Source organism: Rhagoletis zephyria, unplaced genomic scaffold, assembly GCF_001687245.7.
Source record: "Rhagoletis zephyria isolate East Lansing unplaced genomic scaffold, Rhagoletis_zephyria_1.1 Rzeph_scaffold_07531, whole genome shotgun sequence".
Taxonomy (NCBI): Eukaryota; Metazoa; Arthropoda; class Insecta; order Diptera; family Tephritidae; genus Rhagoletis; species Rhagoletis zephyria.
Genome location: NW_016164614.1, coordinates 1 through 24,779, shown reverse-complemented (window position 1 = coordinate 24,779; position 24,779 = coordinate 1). Strand labels below are relative to the sequence as shown.

At 35.1% G+C, this 24,779-nt stretch overlaps 1 protein-coding gene across 1 annotated transcript; it reads left to right on the top strand.

Annotated features, from left to right (window-relative positions):
- The first annotated feature begins 463 nt into the window (after positions 1 to 463).
- LOC108374269 (serine/threonine-protein kinase grp-like) lies at positions 464 to 23,867 on the top strand. The gene is made up of 4 exons (XM_017630250.1): positions 464 to 489; positions 2,089 to 2,516; positions 3,654 to 3,877; positions 23,606 to 23,867. The coding sequence occupies exons 2-4, from the start codon at positions 2,380 to 2,382 to the stop codon at positions 23,788 to 23,790; spliced, it is 546 nt and encodes a 181-aa protein (XP_017485739.1). The 5' UTR covers positions 464 to 489; positions 2,089 to 2,379; the 3' UTR covers positions 23,791 to 23,867.
- Positions 23,868 to 24,779: the final 912 nt, after the last annotated feature.

Genomic DNA, 24,779 nt, shown 5'->3' with positions numbered 1-24,779 from the left:
CCAAAAATTTATTTTTGGTACAGAATTGCTCCTAAGGCATGTGTGTAGATGCATTTCTGCATCAAAAAGAAAATTTAAAAAAAATGGCGCTTACGTTTTTTTGGCGGTTAAGGCTCTATAAATTTCGGTTCATGCGACTATTGCACACTAAAAATATAGGTTAAAAATTTGTGCATTCTCTTTTCAGGAAAAAAAAAAAAATTTTTTTAAGGTTATTTTAATGGTCGATATGTTATTGCTATATTTAAACTTTTGCCAAANAAAAATATAGGTTAAAAATTTGTGCATTCTCTTTTCAGGAAAAAAAAAAATTTTTTGAAGGTTATTTTAATGGTCGATATGTTATTGCTATATTTAAACTTTTGCCAAATTTATTATTTATTTATATATGTACATGTTTTATATATAAGTAAAATCTTGTCGTGTAATGATTTTTCATAAATATTTCTTTCTTTGTTCTATTTTCAGTTCTGCGCTTTCAAAATCGAAGTGAGTACCCGTTTACTTAAAAACCGAACAAAAAGGAACAATCACACGGAGGGACTGACTTTCGTCATTTGCTCGTCTTCGAGTTATGCAAGTTTACGAACATTACTTCAAAATCAGCAAAAACAGTCTAAATCGCCTATAAGTTCGTTATAGATTAGCTCAAAAAAATATTTGTGCTTGTGCCTCGGCAATGTTATTTAACAAACTGAGCTTGGCCTATTACGGTGAAACGTTTCCTATTTCAAGATTTTGCTATTCCGTATCCTCTTCATCCTCTGGCTCGGTGAGCCTAGTGCGGTGATAACATAGATTGGCGCTGTCTATTATTCTTGCTGTATTGCTGGCAAGGTGCTTGCCACCACTTCTGCTCTAGCCCAGAGAGAGGTAGTTATAAAGCATGTGGTACCAACCGGAACGGAACCGTCTAAGGTTGCATCGGCTGCCTCTCGACAGCTTTGCTTCTTTAATGTTAATGGACAGCGGTCAATACCCAGCACGATGTTGTCGTTCTCCACTGCAGTTACCATTTAACAAAGCAGAGTGTTGTTGGGATAGTTTCCATGATGATATCACACGCAAAATTCCTTGAATCGCATGAATTTGGTCTCCTGTCGACAAGGTCATGCTCGGACGACATTAAATGGTATCCTGCAGCCGTTTGTAGATGTGCCTTTAAAACCTTTGAAGACTGCGTGTCGTCTCTTCCTTTTCCACCGACGGGCCGATTGTCTTTTAGTTACTAACCTAGTTTGTTTATCGGCTTCCCAGGTGCTACCTTGTTGCGCTTTGAGGGCTTTTTTCCTTGTAGGTAATTTGTTTCCAAGTGGCTGAGAAAGAGCAAAGGCTATTGAACGTGACTTCCAAAATCTTTGGGCAATCGGCTGCGCGGTATTTTTGCGTCATCCGCATGCCCGTCGAGTTCTGGTCTAATTTTCTTGATACACGTGGTGAAGAGTTTGGCTATGGATTTCGCAACAGAAATTTGTATATATCTGGCAGTGGAGAACTCATAATCGTTTTGAGAGATATCTATGTCTATGTTATCTCACCTGATGAAAGTCAGTTGGCAGTGAGAAAGGAAAAATAGGTGGCAAAACCTTGACTTTAAAAAAAGGTTTTGACAATTTCACTCACTGGGAAATACTGTCCATAGGCGTCTGTCTTCAAAGGCGCGACCAAACAAGAAAATTCCGCAAAGGGGTTTTGAGGGGTAATGCTGGAGTAGCAGTCCTTGGCCAGATATGAATCTGGGTCGTTGCGGTTACGAAGACTCGACTGTGGTGGGAACTTATGATGTACATATGTACATAATCGCTACACGTAGCTCAGAAAATTTAAAATATTTTTTGCATAAACTAATTTCGGTTTACGTTCAACATTAAACTAATAGCCAAAGATTAAATTCTATTTCAAAGGGCATTTAAGCTTCTTATTTAAAAACAAATGCGTCGTAAAAATGTTAGCGAAACTTTATCATTCTCCCCCCTTTTGCTCGACACAAAACCATCAGCAGCATGCCCAACGTAACATATTGGTTGCAGTCGACGAAAACCAATTTCTTCAACAAACATCATTCTAATAAAATATCTTTAACTTTAGCGTAAAAACCATCACCATCACGACAGCGGGAACGGCAGTAACGGCGACGGCGAACCCAGACGACATGCCGTTGTCAACAAATATGCAGCAACAAAGATAAGTCAGTGTACACCAACGTTAGTCATAAGCCAAACAAAGAAGTCAATTGCACTGTGTAGGGGAAAAAAATAGCAAAACTTTGTGTTGCAAAGCGACATAATTTTGTGAAGTCAAGGAAGACACGACCGGTAGCACATACACACACACACACACACACACGCACGCACACGAACCATCCACCCACCCACCGACATGTCCGCCTCGATAATGCCTTTGTCTGTTGACTCGCTAAAGCCGGAAAGCAATGGTGATGGCGGTGGCAGCAGCGCTCGCGAGTTCGTCGAAGGTTGGACACTTGCGCAAACACTTGGCGAGGGCGCTTATGGCGAGTGAGTACCTAGATATAAAACGATAAAAAATAATAATGTTTTTAATTTTTTGTTATCTTCAAGTAAAATTTTATTTACATATAAAAGAGAACACCTTCACATAAATACGTATGCTTACTATAATTTTACGATATTTTTTTGCAAAAATAATATACTCATATTTATACATTTTGCGAAAACATGAAAAATTTGCACAATTATGCGCATGCGCTACAATTTCTATGTCACTCAGCAATAATGCTACAAAACTCATTTTTCGTTTGCTGAAACAATTTCGGCAAGTCTCATTTTACTGGATATTAACATAGATACATACATATGTAAACAAGTCTGTATGTCTATTTGTATTGTTTAAAGTTCTAATTTGCTGTTTTTTCTGCAATTTCATGCATATTTGGGAATTTTCTAGCCGCAAATTGACTACACTTTCTCTACAGTCTATTAACTTTTTTCTGCTCTCTTTTGTTCGTAAAGGAATTCGCTATTTAGTATATATGTAAGTTGTTTGCATTGACAACCCCCACGCGCAAATAACAATAGTTAAATGCAACAAAAACAATATGAAAATAGTGCTCATACAAAAAACAAAAAAAAAAACACGTTAAGGTTATTCTCTATGTCTTGCAAAACCCTTGCACGGTGCAAGGATTGCACGGCAGAAACGGTTTTCCAATGGGGAAAACTTTGCAAACTGTGTAATACGTGCACCATGCAAGGGTATTGCAAGATTTAGAGAATACCCCAATTGACAAAAGTGTTGTAGGTACTATTTTACGACCCCGAGTGCGAAAGATACGACGAGTGACCTCTAGTAGAGAGTATACCTAAATACAAACATACATGTATAGTTGTAGTATCAATTCGTGCCAACTGCCAAACGACTCTACAACCGTTTATTCCAAGTTAAGCATTCGCAGCAATCCTTCCGCTTATCCAGTCTTCTGCCACATTGTGCTGTATACCACTACGTGCTAGGTAGTGCAGCATTTATTTCATTTGGAGCAGTGTAGTAGTGTAGACTTTAGTTTTTAAATTTCTTTTTTTTATTATTATTTTTTCCTTTACACATTGTCTTCTACTTGCACCGCTCTTTTATTTATTTTGTTCTTTGCATTTTCTTCTTCGTTTTTTTTGCAGAGTAAAATTGTTGATTAATCGTCAAACCGGCGAGGCTGTTGCTATGAAAATGGTCGATTTGAAGAAGCATCCGGATGCTATGCTCTCCGTACGCAAGGAAGTTTGCATACAGAAACTACTACAGGATAAACATATTCTACGTTATTTTGGCAAACGTTCACACGATGATGTGGAGTATTTGTTTTTGGAATATGCAGCTGGTGGTGAATTGTTTGATAGAATTGGTGAGTAATCAAAAAAAAAAAAAACGTGTAAATGTCGTGCAATTAATTTGTAGTTTGCATACAATTCCGGAGATAGAGCGTGAAGTGTTTTAATTTCGCAAACAAAAAACTTGGACATATATTTAGGATAAATGAATTGTGCAGAGATTGCAAAAGTTTTTGAGTCAATATGAAGTTGAGTGGGACAATGACAGGCAGAGTATTTATTTTGGTTTTCTTTTTCAATTTAAAAAAAAAACAACGTTTAAAGTATTGTGGGTAACTGCACAGTCGATGGGCTGGCTAGGAATGGGACGGAAATATCCGGTGGCAGACACCCTAATCTAACACTTAAAACCAAAACCAAAATACATACATATAGTCACCTTAATTCACAAAGGTCCTAAACAACAAAACGGGTAGGACTTTTTAAAAAATAGCATGTAACTCCGTTGTTTTTGGTACTAAGACCTTAAAATTTGTATTTAATACATCCTACCAACATCTGTGAAAAACGCAATTTCGAAAAAAAAGTGTTGGCTAAGGCCTTTGCGAATTAAGGTAAACGATATGTACATACTTATTTATGTTTACAGGTATCCTCTAACCACCACGCAATATAATTTTTACACACCTCTAATATTAGTGTAGTCAAGCTGGTATACCAAATCGTTATCGCTACTCTTTATTGCCAAAAATCTCCAAAATAATAGAAGGCCGCATAACAACATGCAACATCTAGTTACATACATGCCCCTCATACTGTCAGATGTGGCTGATTACATATTAGCTCTGCTTGACACTTTCCATGATTTTACCAGAAGAAAAAGTTCGGGTAAAATCTTGCAACTTCATTCTCTACACAACTCTCCAAAAGACGCTCTCATTTACAGGATTTTGGAGGATTTTAGAGTACGGGAACATTTTTCCTGCAACTTCCTGCAAGTTCGTGTAAAATCCTGTAAGTTCATGGAGTACTGGATCAGAGCTATTGCATCTGTTACTTTTCCATGTTGTATACTTTTAGGCCCCCCACTGATTTCCATTTAGAGAAACTTGGCGAAAAAAATTTACCCTAGCTATTGTTAGAATTCCAGTGCTGAATAACATATCCAAAAGGTACCATCGAGTGTGACATGGAGCATTATTTAACCAAGAGATCGCCGTCATTATCTCTGATATTCGAATACTGAAAGATATATGAGTAGTCCAGTTGCAAACAGCGTTATGTGATTTTATAATAGAAAGCCATAAATTTGAAAAAACGACTACGACAACAAGTAACATTTAAATTGAATGTTTTTTATTATTACCTGAAAAGTTGGATAAATAAGAGCCTTATAAAATTATAACACAACATACCATGACACAAGATAACATTAACAGTCTATACGACCTAAAGCAGTTTTCTAGGTTCATCAGAAGATGGAAACTTTTGAAAGTTTATAAATAAGTATGATACCGACTTTTGGAAGAAGAGTTAACATTTTATGCTATTTTTTCATAATATAAAAAGATTTTGCACTGTGTTGTTAGTGGACATGACACTACTTTAAATACTGGTACGTAATCCACCAAAAACTAAAAATCGAAAAAATTTTACATAGCGCACTTTGCAAGTGGACTACTCATATGTATACAACTCGAGCTACAAAAGCCGCAAGTATTTGTCAGTATAGGAAGGGAAAGAGCGTGGCTAAAACTGGGGTATACTTGGCTCGAGGGAAATATTGCACATATCGACATTTCTCTCAATTGTTTATTTTTATTTTTGAGAGTAAAAGACACACAGTTCTGGCATTTGCGAACTCCTATAAAGGAGTTCCATTCCATTCGAACGATATGGCCAAGCTAGCGGAGCCGCTGTATTTTAATTCGCTGCACTATGTCCATGTCGTTGTAAAGCTCATACAGCTCATCGTTCCATCGTCTGCGGTACTCGCCGTCGGCAACGCGTAAAGGCACGTACATCTTCCGCAATATCTTTCTCTCGAATACTCCAAATGCCGCCTCATCGGATGTTGTCATTGGCCATGCTTCTGCGCCATATACTAGCACGGGCATGATGAGTGACTACTTATAGAGTAGAGTGTGGTTTTCGTACGTCGAGAGGGGACTTTACTCCTGTATTGCCTACTCAGTGCGAAGTAGCACTTGTTGGCTAGAGCGATTCTGCGTTGGATTTCCATGCTGACATTATTATCGGTGTTAATGCTGGCTCCCAAGTAAACGAAATTCGTCTTGTCCTCGTTTACCCCTAGACCCATTCACTTGCTTCATTATCTAACTTGGGGGAAAAGGCAGAACAGACTTCGCGGTTCTTTTTACCGATGATGTCGATGTCATCGGCGTAAGCCAACAATTGCACGCTCTTGTAGTAAATTGTTCCTGAGCGGTTGAGTTCTGCAGCTCTTATTGTCTTCACCAACATCAGATTAAAGAAGTCACATGAAAGGGAGTCGCCCTAGCAGAAAACCCCGTTTGGTGGCGAACGGCTCGGAGAGGTCTGCCCCAATTCTGACGGAGCTGGTGGTATCTATTGCTCAACGTCATTTTACACAGCCGTATTAGTTTCGCGGGGATACCAAATTCAGACATAGCTGGGTATAGGCAACTCCTTTTAGTGCTGTCGAAAGCGGCTTTAAAGTCGACAAATAGGTGGTGAGTGTCGATCCTTTTCTCGCGGGTCTTTTCCAAGATTTGGCGTATTGTAAATACCTGATCTATGGTGGATTTGTCAGGTCTGAAGCCACACTGATAAGGCTCTATTGTATTTTAGGTTTGAATTTAGATGGAAAAGTAAAGCTTGAGTTCGATTAGGCTAGCCTAAAGTTTGATGTGGTTGACTACTACAAGCAGTGTGTTTGTGCAGACAACCTCTAGTGAAAACTCTGAATATTGATACCTAACTGTCTTTCTGTCTCCTTTTTTAAAATTAAATCATTATTGCAGCTTTAAAAAAGAAGTGGTGAAGTGTATGAAAGAAACCATCATGATGCGTTTTAGCAGACACTCTTCATAGTAAATAAAAAATAATGTGGTTTCTAACCCCTGGTTAGAGTTAATCAAGCGATGCACAGGTCAAGGTCCGGTCCCTTCATATTCGATAATATGTCTTGCAACATAAATCTAAAACCTCGTGGTCTTTCCATTCATTTCCCGCAGGAATTTAATTTTAAATTGCTTTTTATTTTACCAACGTTTTTCTTCAATGGATTCAGCATTTTAATCTATTTGTAATTATTAAAGAATAATTACTTTTTACTGTTGTTTCACTCAAACGGAAATAGCTCCCGTGCATTTTTTATGATACTTAAATAATGAATATTTATAAATATATGAATGTACATTAGGGTGCCTCGCCAAAAAAAAAAAGTTGCGGTTTCCACCATAATTATAAAATTTATTATATTTTAAAACTCCCACCAAAATATATCGGGGGAGAAAATATTAAAAAATATTACGTGAGCTGAACCTGTTGGAAAATACTTCCAAACGTCTCATTCTTTTGATTCCTTGTGATTGTTAAACATTTTTGTGAAGACGTTTTAAGCTTAAACTCTTCTATCGTCTGAGGTGATTTTTTTGAGAATAAATTTTTTTTTTTTTAATAATTTTATTTATGTATAAAAAGCTCGATGGTCGTCGGAAGTATGCATTTTCAATTCGGCCCTGCTCATTTTTTGGGCGGAGGTCTTAAAATATAATCAATTTTATAACTCCGATGAAAAAACAGTAACAGTTTTTTTTTGTATGTAGGTGATGCACCCTAATGTACATATGTAGGTACATACATTTAAGTTCTTGATACTAAATTTAAACATAACTCGTACTACATACATATGTATGTGCATATGAGCGCACTAGTAATCAGCCATTAGATGAGTTTTTCCAACTGCTGCTCGTTGTTTTCTCCACATTTCCCTTTTTTATTATTAGTTGTAAGTGTGTTTATGTGTTTATTGCTAGTTATTTTATAATACTTTGCTACTTTTTTTCATTGCTTAGCACACAAATTAATGATAGTGCATAAATGCAAATTAAGAGGACGTTGGTAGATGATGGCACACACACACACACATACATACATACATACATTCATACATACATGTGTAGGTAGGAAAAGGCGTTGCAGCAGCAAGCAAGTATCCATTGCAATGACGACTCGTGGCCACTAACCAATGCCACGATGCCATATTATCCTGGTAGCGGTATGCATTAGAAGCGCATTGCCTTTTGCCATACTTCTGATGTTGCATATTGTTTACGGCCAAGAGATTGGGTTGAGAGATTGGGCTTCCAGATTGGCATTGGGATTGGGAATGAATTGCTTGATGTACTACATAGCTGGCCACTATTGTTGTTTTGTTTTATACACACAAATGTATGTGTGTGTGCNGCATATTGTTTACGGCCAAGAGATTGGGTTGAGAGATTGGGCTTCCAGATTGGCATTGGGATTGGGAATGAATTGCTTGATGTACTACATAGCTGGCCACTATTGTTGTTTTGTTTTACACACAAATGTATGTGTGTGTGTAGGCTTATTTTTATGATTATTTACGGTAATGACGTGCATGAGGCACATTTGTGCGGGTGTTGCAATATCCTGATGTGCATTCATCAGCGTCCTATTGTTGAAAACAGTGCGCGGTTTGTTAGCTATGATGAGTAGTTTTATAGTTAGCTGGCGTCAAGGAGAAGGAGATTATTACAAAAAAAAAAAAAAAACATGTACAACTGTGAGTGAAATTGCACTATCTAATGTTTGCCAGGGAGCGAAAGGAGGGAGGAAGGCAGTCATTCACCGCATGCAGTTTGATGTTTACTGCTTTTAAATTGTATAGCAAAATTTCTTATAAACAAGTAGAAAAGGCTTAAACTTGAGGATTTATTTTATAGCTATGTATACTAAAACATGTTTTTAATACTTCTTATTACTTATTATTATTATTATCTACAATTTGAGTAGATTCTATTTTTTTAGCATGTACCAAAGTCATCTGCTATCGCGTGTTTACTGGAATAACATCAAGATAAACTTATGTAGTCATAAGTGTAATTTTCTTTAAAATCTGTAATAACTTTATTACACATTGAGTGCTATGTATTTCGAACNAGGATTTATTTTATAGCTATGTATACTAAAACATGTTTTTAATACTTCTTGTTTAATTTTTTTTAATCAAACAATTTGAAAAGATTCTATTTTTTTAGCATGCACCAAAGTCATTTGCTATCGCGTGTTTACTGGAATAACATCAAGATAAACTTATGTAGTCATAAGTGTAATTTTCTTTAAAATCTGTAATAATCTTATTACACATTGAGTGCTATGTATCTCGAATGTTTTCAGTGTTTGATGAAACCCCTGTTGATGTTTGCTGAATTTAACTTTTTTTGGTTTGGTAGGAGGTGGCTGACATCAAGTCCCATTGTAAAGACTTCCTTATAGTTTCTTGGGAAACTATTTCTACGAGTAGCTGGGCACCTTAGGCACCCTGTCGTTGAGGAGACTTTCTGGATTCGTCAAAATAGCGGGTTGATTTAAGGACATGTAGGTCTAGGATTTTAAAGAAATCTTCTTCTCTGTGACTCAGTAAATCGAGCAAACTGTTGACAAGAGCAGGGCGTCCAACTTAACATAATCTAAAAGCGCAGATTTACTACGATTTCAGCTCTGGTACTACGTCTATCACGCATACATATGTACATTAGACCGTACCACCTTACACCAAACAAAAAAAAAAGTTCGCCGTACACTCTGAACCTATAGTATTTATTTTTGAAAGACAATTTTGAAAACTTTTACAAAACCTAAAACACTTCCTACTGACATTAGGGTGGCACGTTAGGGTGATTAGAGCTGAGATCTAGATATAAATATGACGAAAAATGTAGAAAGGCGATCCCTTAGTTCGAGAAATTTTTTTTTTTGCCCGAAATTGTCTTGCAAATTCTTGCTAACCGAAGGTGCATGGTGAATATTTATTTTTGCTATAGTCTAACGACTTCTGCAGGAGCTACTGGGATGAAGAAGAGCATGAACCAATCAAGTATTTACTCTGCCATCGCCTTGCACTGTGCGGACAAAGAGAGAAAGACTGTTGATTATGTTCATAGACTTCACGAACTGGTTTAAAAAGCCGAAGAGCTTGTGGATCCGTGTGGTATCCCAATGGGCTCTTCATCGGTCCTAGGTGTGCTCTACGCTCAGCAGCAAATTCAAATGTACCTAACTATTAAAGATCTTTACGAAATTGTTTAAGAGTGAGTTTAGGAAAAAGATTTCAGATGATTACAACCAAACTAAAGCTTTGCATAGATGCAATTCACTTTCACCAACAATCGATAAAGTATGTACAGAGAATTTGCGACTACTCATAATCCCCTTATCCGTAATAATATAATCCTTGATTTTATTAAAATTTGTGTCATCTGTGATATGGTTCACTTTTCAACTAAATATTTACTACATGCCTGCCAATCACCAGTCTATTGAGTTGCCTGCTTCATACGCACTTACATACTTGTTTGTAATGCATTTTACACAAAATTAGTTTACAATCTGACATTCTTCATCCACTGTCTACGCATGTATTGTGTATTTGTATGTAGGTATGAAAATATATGTACGTAGATATGTAATTCACTTTGAGCCATAAATTTTGTACATTCGTAGGAGAATTGCAACTTCCTTCCTTAGTCCCTTGCGGCATAAATAAGTGTACCTTGCCACATTGATTGAGTTTGAATGAGAATGTTCATGAACACATAGCTGGAAGGTATATTACACAAATACTAACCGATTACATACTTACATACAATATGAACATAGCGCTAGTATTACCTATTAGGTAAATATTCTTGTAGGCAGCAATAGTCGTCGATATTGGCTCGAGGATAAGATATGTAGTAACGTTTTAGTAAGTATGGAAGTACATACGTATGTATATAGGTTTGTATGTAGGCATGCGTGTTGTTGTTGTACATGCATCACATTGTGCATAGGACCATTTATAATTGCATGTTTCGAAGCAAATTTTAGGCTTTAATATATGTGCATATGTATGTGCTATATTACACAAGGATTTACATGCACTTCGCAGCGTAGTTGTACATACATATGTTTGTATGTATGTCACATCTTTATTTTTCATTCCAATTTGAGTTGTCCGGTGATCTTTCTACTTCTACTCTTCGAAAAAAATCGAAAATTCGAACCCCCTATATACATTAGGGTGGTCCTTAAATGTAGGAAGCAAATTTTTACATTAGATTTCCCGACCCCTACGTCGATGCTACTATAGTCGACGATATTACATGTAAATTTTGGTTCCGATGTGATATCCTCGACTTTAGTAGTATCGATTTTGGGTATTAATTAAAAAATATAAATTTTTTTAGTCCATAGGGGCATCTGGCCTTTGACCCCTTTTCGGCACGCCTTAATCGACTCCAATCGAGTCCAAAATTTATATATGACATCTGTGGCCGTGGTATTACTGATTGAGGGGATAAGTTTGAAAAAATCGTTCATTTGATTTTTTTAAGGGCCACCCTAATGGGCCAATTGAACGTGTGTTCAACCCAATTTAAGTTTATATTCAAAATTTCTTACTAATGAATTTTTTTATCAAAACATTCTTTCCATGAATTTCGCTATTAATTTATTTTATAGCTGTTTATTTTTCATAAACATTTTATGTTCTTTATAAATTTTATGTTTTACTTGTAAATTTTTTATGTCCATACTTTTAGGCGCACTTATTTACTTGAATTTTCATTTTTCTTTTTTTTTTCTTTCTTCCTTTATATTTATTGATTTCTTCCCTTAAATGCAAAACTTCTTTTTTTTTTGTTAGTTCTCGATCTTATACACATATTTTGTTAATGTATGTATATGTTTGCATGTGTAACTGAACTTGTTCAATGAAAGCTATAACTTATTTGTTGAATCGTAAATTTTCAGTCGCACACTTTCTAAAAGTTTGTGCGCCTAAAGGCATGCTCTGCAAAGTTTGCTATAGAAATTTAGTATCTACACAGGAAAGATTATGTTTAGTCATAAGTTTGTTAGTTGAGTGGCAATTTAATCGTACATACACATTTTATATACACGTATGTATGTACATAAATCTTGTAGATGTAGAGTTCATGAGTACACACAGACATGAAGAAATGTTTACATTACATGTAAATATATGTGAGTGCATATAAAAGTCATAAAACGTAAAACATAAAAATTTTAATCAAAATTTGAGGTTGTAAGCAAATTACGGATTATACGCTTAGGCATATGAAAATTTAGGTATTTAGTATGTGGTGAACAAGTTTATATGAAGCAACAGAATTTACTTTTCCAACTCAACTTGCCCCGACTCAATTTAACTCCCCCCAAACTCAATCTAACTCACCTCAAACTCATATCACCTCAACTCACCTCAATTGACTTCACTTCACCTCAACTCACTTCATCTCAATTCAACTCACCTCACGTCTACTCACTTTACCTCAATTCAACACACATCACCTCACTTGAACTCAAGATGAGTTCAGCGGAGATTCGCGGANAGCGTTGCTCGTTAGTAAGTCTATTCATGATGAAATTTCAAAGCATACTGAGCATCTTTCTCTTTGACACCATGTCTGAAATCCCACGTGATCTGTCAAATACTAATGCATGAAAATCCTAACCTCAAAAAAATCACCCGTTAATATAATCCTTGATTTTATTAAAATTTGTGTCATCTGTGATATGGTTCACTTTTCAACTAAATATTTACTACATGCCTGCCAATCACCAGTCTATTGAGTTGCCTGCTTCATACGCACTTACATACTTGTTTGTAATGCATTTTACACAAAATTAGTTTACAATCTGACATTCTTCATCCACTGTCTACGCATGTATTGTGTATTTGTATGTAGGTATGAAAATATATGTACGTAGATATGTAATTCACTTTGAGCCATAAATTTTGTACATTCGTAGGAGAATTGCAACTTCCTTCCTTAGTCCCTTGCGGCATAAATAAGTGTACCTTGCCACATTGATTGAGTTTGAATGAGAATGTTCATGAACACATAGCTGGAAGGTATATTACACAAATACTAACCGATTACATACTTACATACAATATGAACATAGCGCTAGTATTACCTATTAGGTAAATATTCTTGTAGGCAGCAATAGTCGTCGATATTGGCTCGAGGATAAGATATGTAGTAACGTTTTAGTAAGTATGGAAGTACATATGTATGTATATAGGTTTGTATGTAGGCATGCCTGTTGTTGTTGTACATGCATCACATTGTGCATAGGACCATTTATAATTGCATGTTTCGAAGCAAATTTTAGGCTTTAATATATGTGCATATGTATGTGCTATATTACACAAGGATTTACATGCACTTCGCAGCGTAGTTGTACATACATATGTTTGTATGTATGTCACATCTTAATTTTTCATTCCAATTTGAGTTGTCCGGTGATCTTTCTACTTCTACTCTTCGAAAAAAATCGAAAATTCGAACCCCCTATATACATTAGGGTGGTCCTTAAATGTAGGAAGCAAATTTTTACATTAGATTTCCCGACCCTTACGTCGCTGCTACTATAGTCGACGATATTACATGTAAATTTTGGTTCCGATGTGATATCCTCGACTTTAGTAGTATCGATTTTGGGTATTAATTAAAAAATAATAATTTTTTTAGTCCATAGAGGCATCTGGCCTGTGATCCCTTTTCGGCACGCCTTAGCCAACTCCAATCGAGTCCAAAATTTATATATGACATCTGTGACCGTGGTATTACCGATTGAGGGGGTAGGACTGAAAAAAATTGTTCATTTGATTTTTTTAAGGGCCACCCTAATGTACATACACATACATACATACATATGCACAAACTAGCGCTTCCAAGATGGACAACCCAATTACCCAAGTTTATATTCAAAATTTCTTACTAATGAAGTGTTACTTAATATTTTGACCAAACCTCCTGCCAATGTTTTTTTTTACCAAAACATACTTTCCATGAATTTCGCTATTAATTTATTTTATAGCTGTTTATTTTTCATAAACATTTTATGTTCATTATAAATTTTATGTTTTACTTGTAAATTTTTTATGTCCATACTTTTAGGCGCACTTATTTACTTGAATTTTCATTTTTTGATTTCTTCCCTTAAATGCAAAACTTCTTTTTTTTTTGTTAGTCCTCGATCTTATGTGTAATATTTTGTTAATGTATGTATATGTTTGCATGTGTAACTGAACTTGTTCAATGAAAGCTATAACTTATTTGTTGAATCGTAAATTTTCAGTCGCACACTTTCTAAAAGTTTGTGCGCCTAAAGGCATGCTCTGCAAAGTTTGCTATAGAAATTTAATATCTACACAGGAAAGATTATGTTTAGTCATAAGTTTGTTAGTTGAGTGGCAATTTAATCGTACATACACATTTTATATACACGTATGTATGTACATAAATCTTGTAGATGTAGAGTTCATGTTACACACAGGCATGAAGAAATGTTTACATTACATGTAAATATATGTGAGTGCATATAAAAGTCATAAAACGTAAAACATAAAAATTTTAATCAAAATTTGAGGTTGTAAGCAAATTACGGATTATACGCTTAGGCATATGAAAATTTAGGTATTTAGTATGTGGTGAACAAGTTTATATGAAGCAACAGAATTTACTTTTCCAACTCAACTTGCCCCGACTCAATTTAACTCCCCCCAAACTCAATCTAACTCACCTCAAACTCATATCACCTCAACTCACCTCAATTGACTTCACTTCACCTCAACTCACTTCATCTCAATTCAACTCACCTCACGTCTACTCACTTTACCTCAATTCAACACACATCACCTCACTTGAACTCAAGATGAGTTCAGCGGAGATTCGCGGAGCAAATCGCAAATGCATTTTATTTCTGAATTGATTAGCAAATCGAATCCCAAATAAAATTGATTTCTTTAAAATCGCTCAACCCAGCGTTATGTTATGGTACTGAATATACCCCCTCATTATGTTTTTTGACAAATAACAAGTGTGTTCTCTTGATTCAAAATGCCGTCATTTCGACGAAGTTTGTAGTAGTCAACCTAAATTTTTTTTAATCTTTATCAAAATTGCGTTATTTTTTCGTATAAGCCAGTCTTTTTTCTGTCTTGTTTCGTGGTTTCCAGTGTAAACGGCGTCAAATTCAATTCCGTTGCCAGAACAGTCAGAACGACCCAAATGTGCATATACCTGACCAAGAACTGCCACTTCAGCAACGTTTGCGGAACCATTTTATGCCATTGTGACAACAACAACATCAATCTAGAATTATTTTCTAAACATTTTCTCTAAACCGTTCTCTTCTCGCAAATGCAGAATACTCCCTACAGCGATAACCTTTCTTCGCTTTTTACTTCTACAGTAGTCATTATGGCGAATCTTCACTCTTTCCTCATCATCGAGTCACTTTGGTAAGATAAAAAATCTATAAAAATGTTCCACTAAAAATCTCCTAGGGATAATAGTTAGCTGTAACTTAAGTTTTTTAAGGGTAGATAATTTCAGGAGCTAAAACTCCTTCCAGAGAGTCCAGAGGCCTTCCACTCGGCATTCCTTTTTCCTTTATTTTTCGAATGTAGTTGCACAAATTGAAAGTCTTTGATTTCGCTACCCGTAGAAGGACATTTGTAGGACGTACTTAAGAAGTTCTTTTGGAGGAGTTCTTCTAAAACTGTTTCCTTAATTAACACTTTATTTTATTTTTTCAAAGTTCATATAAAATTAAAATTAAATACCCTTCTATAAGGCATGCACTTATTTGGTAAGTCTTTTGGAAAGGCTTCACTTAAGAAGACCTGCCTAAATTATACCTTCGCCTCTGCCTTGAAGATGACGAGACTTCAGGACACATTCTTGTGATTTAATGACAAAGTTGGCCATTAAAAATACCTGTGTCATTACGTTAAGAAAAATTTTCTTTAAATTAGTTTCCACTTGGCCACATGCCTAGTGAAAATTCGGCATTAAAGTTTTTTAAGTGATTTTAGAGTTGTTCCTCTAGATTGTCTGTGGATTTACAGCGCAACCTCTTGTCTTAATGAAATAGTCCAAAATGAAAAATTTTTTTTATTCTCAATTTTAGTCATCCATATAAAATTGGAGAGATTAATTAAGTTTAGAAATTTTACGGCGGGGAAATATTAGTGTCGTCGTGGCGCACGTTTATGCATATAAAATTTGAAACTCGGCTACTAGTAAAGACCGCAAATTCACACGACGTAGGTCGATGAGTGCAAAAACCAGTGCATGTGTGGTTACTTTAGCACACTTCCATTACTTGAGATTGCATCAGCAACGATATAAAAGCAATGATTTAAGGTGCAGTTTGAAGCATGTCTCAACTTAAAGCCCATAATGTATAAATACAAGGGCACATTCCATACAAATACCTTTACTTTTGACCGCCTTAAATTCTGCTGTTGCATGCCACAAACTATATACATACAACACGTATGGGCTTGTACATATTGCCTCAATGTATAACTGCAACTGTTGCTATGCACCCCTACACGTTTTCGTTTTTGATTTTTCTTTTTTGTTTTTTTTTTTTTATACTCAACTTTAACGCTCATTTTATGGTGGTCGTTCGTGTGAATGACTTTCTCAACGATCAGCATTCAAGTGCATACTACATTACGGATTTGTACGTGTATGTGTGTCTACAAATACCATTGACTCTGTATTCAAGCGCAGATTTTCTGCAAAGCACATACATATGAATGTACATTAGGGTGGTAAAAAAAAAAAAATCTCAGACACAGAATTGAAAAATATCGGAAATATTTAGGTTTAAAATCGGTTAACTTTTAACCGTGCACAGGCGCTTTGAAGACTTCCATATTTTTCATATCGGAAAAATTATTATTTTTTTTTTTGAAAATTGCTATAAATCGTTAAAAATACATTTTTTTGATCTAATAAAAATATCTCCGTTTAGAAATCTTCAAATAATTAATTTATGATGCATATTTAACTTTAAAATTTTACTAACTTCTTTCTCTTAACCGATAGTCTCATATGCTATTTACAAAAATTTGTTCATTTCTGTATACGTAACCACGTTACGCACGCAAACGCGAAATGTGCTATTCACAAAGTTCTACAGCTCACAATTCGTGACGGATTTTCAATTTGTTTTTGTATTTGAAAGATAATCAAATTCTTAAGATGTTCAAGGAGCTACTTTTATAATTTTTATCTTTTTATATAAAGTTATTTAGTACGAAGTGATGAGAAAGTAGCAGTTTTGAACAACTCAATACTCCTGTTCCTGTTAGTGAATGCTGCGTAATGAAAACTATTTAAAAACAATTATAGGGTTCCGCTAAATGGAAAAAATCGCACAAGAAAAAATTTGAAATGTTTTAAAAAATTAAAAAAAAAAAAATTTTTTTAGTTAAATAAAAATTTGTTTGCATTTTTATAGCAATAAAGTGCAAGTTTCAAGTAGTTAAGAAATTGCATTGATTTTTAATTAAACAATTTTTATTGACCTCGAGGCCGTTTTTTTATGAAAAATTATTGATTTTTAATAAAATATTTTATGTGATTTATGGAAGAAAATGCCTAACACCGTCAGCAAAAAAATATATGAAATATATCAAGGAGATTTCCTAGTCACTTGGAACCTGCATTTTATTATACTAACATTTAATGGGCTATAAAACTGCGAATATAAAATTGTTCTAAAAATGAAAAAAAAAAAAAAATTTTGGTGAACATTTCTTTATAACTTTTCAAATTTTTCTTGTGCATATTTTTCTTATTTGTAATTGCATTCAATTAGTTTTTATTATGTAACAATTTTGAGCTGTATTCCTTTTTGATTAGGAAATTTCGCGTTAGCGCCACTGTACACCGGAACGGTTAAATATTTACCGATTTCAAAATAAATAAAAATATTCGATATTCTTCAACTCTGGTGGTGGCAGCGGTAAAATTGCTCCTCGTGAGTATTTGTGGACCGTCCTAATGTACATACATACATACATATGTACATGGTATGTGCATGCTCATTGTATGTATATGTATCGTATTCATACGAGTGAATATAGTTTTACCTGCTTACCTGCCTGCCGGGCTTGCCGCCTTTTCTACCGCTCTATTTGCCCTTTGAAGCATCCTTAGCAAATGTTACTTTGTATACGTTTGCATGTGTACATACATACATGTATAAGTGCAAGTTCTTGTATGGGCGTGTGTTTGTATGATTTTAATGTTTATATGTTGATGATGAAGAACATTTTCAATTCAACAACCATCAACCACCAGCAACCGGCCGGCCAACGAACAAAGTCATCAGAGTCAGTGGCACCAACACCACCACCATACCGCAGTCGTATATCGCAGCCTCCTACACATATCCATATACATATGTACATGCATATATATGCTCGTACACATATTCCCCTTACTTTTATTCGTAAGTGCACTTAAAGATGCATTTCTTCTACGCTATGAGTTCGCTGTGAGTACACTCGGCTGTTTCTACTTCTGCTACCTACTAACTACATATTTTAAAGTACGCACATACACACATATGTATCATTACGTACGTATAAGTAGTCAAACGTAACGTTCGCTGTTTTGGTCTGTTCTACAGGTAAATCAACGTATTGAGATTGTGGCTATAAATACACTCGTTAAAAAGTCCTTTGCATGCATGCATACGTACATACATTGTATGTATGTACATATGTGTATCACATCTCTTCTGTATGTGCGTTGCATTGGCAACCAGTATTCTTACCCTTTTTTACCTTCCATCCTACTCGACTTTTCTTTGTTAGCGTCGGTTATCCCATTAGCTGCTTATTTTTTCTTCAATTTCAACGTTCACTCTATTGAATAATTCTGTTTTCTTGGCTTGGCTATGAATATATGTATTCACATTTGAAATACTAATGGCCAAGCAGTCACATGCGGCACACACATACATATATACTATAGGTATGTATGTATGTATCCTTTTGGTAATTCACTTGCTGTTGCCGTAACAAGCTGAACCAACCCATAAGCTAAAGTATGAACCCTATATACATACATATGTACATACATACACACATCATAATGCAGCGTCATCTTCTAGGTGAGCCAATTCAATTATTTTACCCAAGCAGAGATTTGAAATGTAAATTTGTTATATGTTACATAAGCACACATTCCGCATTCGCTGATACCCATAAACAATTGACATCTCGTAATCTATGGGTATTGAGATCTATTTAAATCTCTCAACCTCGAACTTTGATAGTTTAGGTCAAGTTGGAAGAAGCGATAAGTTAGGTCAAGGTGCTTTTACTCGGCTCTACCAACGTCTGGCGTAGACTATATGCCGTCCATTGTACTCTTTTCGCATTCCCTTTTAATCCGTTTTAAATCTAAACGATCTACGAATAAGTCGGAGCAGATTCTTGGGCGTTAAAGACCTCAGGTGTTCGTCTCTCAACATATCGCTGCCGAAAGCATCTTACCTAATCCTTGCAAAGGCACATGTCGTGTATCCTATCAGAGTCAGAGAGCCGTCAGTTGGGGGAATACCTTGGAGTTTTGTGTAAAGTTAAATCTCGAAATGCAGAGGTCCACAAAACTAATGCGCACCGAAAGTAAAACAAGTTCGTTACGTTTTTCAACATAATTTGGTTGAGACTTGCATTACCGAGCTAAGTAGTTGGAGGTTTGACCAATACCTTCAGTGCAGAAGAATACTTTCTTACTTTCCTTTCTCTTCCTTTGGCATTTAATGGGACGAATGAAAGATTTAACTTTTTCCAAAATAATCGATGGAGAATAATAAGAAGCTGGCTTATTGAAATCAAAGTTCATTTAAAAGCCAGCTCCTACTACAGTACAAGGAAAACCTCTTAGGACCGGTTGCTCAAAGCCTGGTCAGGGAAGGATTGAAGCTAACGAGTTGTAGATGATGATTCAAAAATAGTAGAAGAATAAATAAGCGCTGTCCTCTACTCGAGAGTGCCTGCAGGTCAGTCAGTATTCTGGCCTCCAAATTGACTGCAGCGCCTCGTAGCCTTCTACTAAATAGCTTTGTTGCAGAAAAGCCCCTATCTTCAATAGGCAAGCGGTGTCGAAAGAAATGGTCAGTGCTGGCGTTAGTGGGTCATCCAGCTTTCTCACTCTTTGCTGGGTTCTCGGAACACGATGATCTCAAGGGCAGCGAGGTAACTGATGAACGTTCCTAGGACAGTCGGGTCTGCGTAACAGGAACGTCCCACTTTAATATCTGACCAAAAATTGTAGCTGTAGAAATCCAATAATGTATGGGAGAATTTGTATGCTCTTGAAACAAATACATACATACATAAAGCAGCTGATGAGATGGTCAGATATAGCTCGGAGGTAGATATAAACGAGACTAATAACACTACACAACCTCCGTTTAGGGAACCTATGCGGAAAATTGAATACACCGTCGCCGTTACGAATAGAGTATGATGATCCAAACGTGATGATTGTGCCGTCTCTGGGTCATAATGGACGCGCTTAGGCGGGAAAAGCATGGAAGACCCCACTAAATTCGAAAGATCTGTAATAAGAGTCTTACTAGCATCATCACAAGACATTTTTCTATTTAAACGGTGCTCCAACGCCGGCGAATATCTACTTACCAATTTTCTTGTCGTTATAGATTTTGTCATTATTACCGATTTTGTTATCGTTATTGATTTTTTTATTGTTACCAATTTTGTTATCGTTACCGATTTCGTTTCGTTATCGATTTTATAATTGCTATACATTTTGTAATTATTATCGATTTTGCAATTGTTATCGATTTCGTAGCTGTTGTCTATTTTGTAATTCTTGTCTATTTTGCAAATCTGGCCGATTATGTAATTATTATCGATTTTGTTATTGTCATCGATTTTGTTATCATTGTCGATTTTGCCATTTTAATAGGTTTTTTTATTGGTATGCGATTTGTTATAGTTATTGATTTTTTATCATTACTGATTTTGCTCTCGCCATCAACTTTGTTATTTCTATCAAGTATTTATCGGTATCAACTTTTTAAGGTTATCGATGTATTTTGTTATAGATATTTTATTCCTGTATTTGGGAGCGAATTTCCGTCAGTCAGTTGCGAAAATTAGTTTTAAAAACAATGGCATTTTTTGTTCACTGTCACTGAAGATGGCACAACGTCCTTTCCTTGTGCGTTCGCTCCAAAAAATACATCTCTCGGAAGAATCGAATCAATTTTCTACTCTCTTCGGAAATGTGTCTGTCTGGTCCTTTAACTTGCGGTCTGTCTTAAGATACAAGCAAAATAATTTGCCAAAGCTGCAAAAAATTTAAATCGATATACATAAACGTATGTAATCGAAACGCAAAATAATGTTCGCAACCCTTCTGATATTCGTCGTAAGAACAAAAATATTCACGCAATTTCCGAATTTCAACCCCTTGCAATATGAATTCAAATGGGCTTTGGTTAAAATTTACACGGAAGTGAATTGCAGAACCTGCTTGAATGTATGTATGTATACGTAAACTCACTGTGCTCACTGGGTTACTTATTCGGATGTAATCTTAGTTATGCATCTCATTGCTTCTTAATGATTTATCTGCTTTGCCACATCTGCTTCACTACATTTACTACTGATTTATCCCCTAAATATCCTTTTACCTGTGCTCTACGTACGACGGTACCACCACACATCTCCGCTCAACTACAACAATGTTGTTAGACTTGCCTACCTGGTAATTTGTCGCCAATAGTTGTTGTAGCACAGACTCACATTTTCGAATTTTTAAATTACTATGTATGTACATATAGCTATTTTTCCCTTACACACCGCTCGCTCGCTCTAAATTTCCATTACACAATCACACAGTTACTTTATCCTGCCCCTAAGGCCTGTCTTTGCAGTGTTGTAAATTTTCAGCTGTGCTCTGGAAGTTGCAAATCATCCTTCAACTATTGTTTTAACACTTGTAATAATATGGATGTGTGAGTTCCACCCAGGAGCTAAACTACCTGCTAATTTTTCCTCTGACAACGTCGTCTTTCCCTCTACTCTACGTCTTGCGTCGGCAGTGGCTCGGTGAAAGTCATTCGAAGACGTTCATAATAAATCTGGGATCTTAGTGATTTATTCGTTGTGTCTACAATGTGCAAGCAAAACGTGTTCTAAGAGAGTGGAAAAGTGTTGTATATGCCGTGTANTGGGATCTTAGTGATTTATTCGTTGTGTCTACAATGTGCAAGCAAAACGTGTTCTAAGAGAGTGGAAAAGTGTTGTATATGCCGTGTAATGCTCGAACGACATTTACATAGCTACCAAAATTATTACAATTTTTTTTTTCGCGCGCANAATGCTCGAACGACATTTACATAGCTACCAAAATTATTACAATTTTTTTTCGCGCGCGTGTACGGCTTTACAAAATGCCTTTGGAGCTGCTTACCTCGTTGCGTAATTTGAAAGCGCGTACCGTTCGAAAAATCGGCGCACTCTTACAAATATTGCTGTTAAATCATGTGCCAAGATTTTTGGCAATTGCGGCGTGTGTCATTAATTTGTTGGCATTATCTTTTATGTTATACATGTATTTGGAAAATATGGGCGCCTACTTGGCCAAACACAATATTACACGCACGCTGCTGCGGCTTGAGGATAAGTTGCCTGGAAATTAATCTGTGTGAATAAGCGGTAAGAATGAATTTGATTCAGCTGAATCTAAATAAAATCTATAGAATGCTGCTGAGGTAACCGTCTGCGAATAAAGCGATGGAATGCACCTTTCCATGCAGTTTTTTGAATATACATTGTCGGTCATGTCAATAGCCACCCGCGTTTTTTTGTAGTCTTTTAAAAATTGTAAACTTGGGCTTATATGAGTTTTGTTAGAGAATAAACTGTATTTGGAATGGTGGTGCTATTGATATGACCGATACCACCGTATGTACATACATGCAGTGGTTGAAGAAATAATAGAAACTTTTTATTTCGACCAGTTTTGGCTATATTACTTTTGTTTATTCGATGTTTAATATTTTTTTATAAAAGTCTAGCGCATTATATAAAACGCACCATATCCGCCTTTCAAACTTTGTACAAAAATTATAAAAATTCAACAAATTTTTACCGAAATCGCCCAAAAATTTCAAACTTTTAATCAGATTTTTTTTTCTAGTTTTGGGTATGCAGTGTTATATAGCATGTGGTTGCTACATAAATCTTGGCGTTAAACGTATTCGCTAAGATCTGATGCGGTTTTAGGCGCCAAAATAAAATCCCTACAAGTAATTTAATACTTGGGTTTCAGGTACAAGCCTAGTGTACTAAATCTTTCTCAAATACCTTTCATTCGATACCAACCGAATTAAAGTGATTGAAATATCTACAAAGAGTTATATGTATAATTCGAGTCCGTTGTACGCAGTAGGCCGCAAACTCCTTCAGACCTTGCAGGTTTGGATACCATCTCACCTTATTATTATAACGCAAAGGCTGTCGTTGTCTTGTCTTGCTATGCTATGATCCCACGGCATCAAGATCAACACAATTATTTGTTTGTAGTCTAAAGCTCTACGCTCTACACTATTTTAATAGGTTGCAAGTAATTAACTCTTTTGTATGCATTCATTGATTTCAAAAATCAACAGAAATCTAAATTTTTGTTTTTTTTTTGTTTTTATTTCAGAACCCGATGTCGGCATGCCACAACACGAAGCGCAAAGATACTTCCTCCAACTGCTCTCCGGCGTACAATACCTACATCAGCATGGTATAGCGCATCGTGACTTGAAGCCGGAAAATTTACTACTAGACGAACATGATAATATCAAAATATCGGACTTTGGCATGGCCACCATGTTTAGGTATTAGGTACAACAATTTAATTTACTTAGCAATTTATTTTACGAACGAATGAAGATTACACGCAGGAAATAAAAAAAAAAATAAAAAAAAAATAAGTAAAAACATAACCAATTCTTACATAAAAAGGACTAAAATATATCAAAAAAAGTAAAAAATAAAAAGAAAAAAATAAAAATAATAATAATAATAATAAATAATAATAATAAAAAATAATAATAATAAAAAAAATACTAATTAAAAAATGAACTAAAGGCATATTTGAATAAAATTTAAAACACTTAGAAAAAAAAAGAATAAATTAAAAGCAATTTAAACAAGCAATTTTTAAACAAATAAAAACAAAACCGACTTCAGTTCTCATATAAAATTTAAGAATTCCGTTAATTTCTTCATGAGTCAATGATCGGATCTAAACCAAATTAGTATGGGACCACCTTCCTTTAAAAAAAGAATTCTTTTAACGTGGTCGAAAGGTATGCGGTAACATACATAAAAAAACATTCCGACGAATTGATAACCTCCTCCTTTTTTGAAGTCCGTTAAAACTTAAAAAATACAAATATAAAAAACGTATTAAAAAAGTAACCGTTATTCAAATTTTGTATAAATAAGTAGATTAAAAAAGTAGAATCGAATTAAAAAGTTTTATATATAGCAATTTTATTGAGTTTGACTGAGGTCGTTTTTGATGAACATTTTTGTGGAAAAACAACTTTAACTTACATACATACACACATATCGTTAACTAAAATAAAGTTAACATAAAATTACCAAAAATAAACACATAAAATTAATTTAAAAAAATTAGTTGGATTTAATCCCTAAAAAATTAAAATAAAGTTAAAGCAAATAAAATAGAGTTTATCGGATTTAAATAAAGTTAAAAAATTAAAATAAAGTTTAAAACATTTTAATTTATAAAACATTGAATTAATAAAAACAAAAAAATAAAATAAAATACAAAATTTAAAGTACATTACATATCAAAAAAAAAA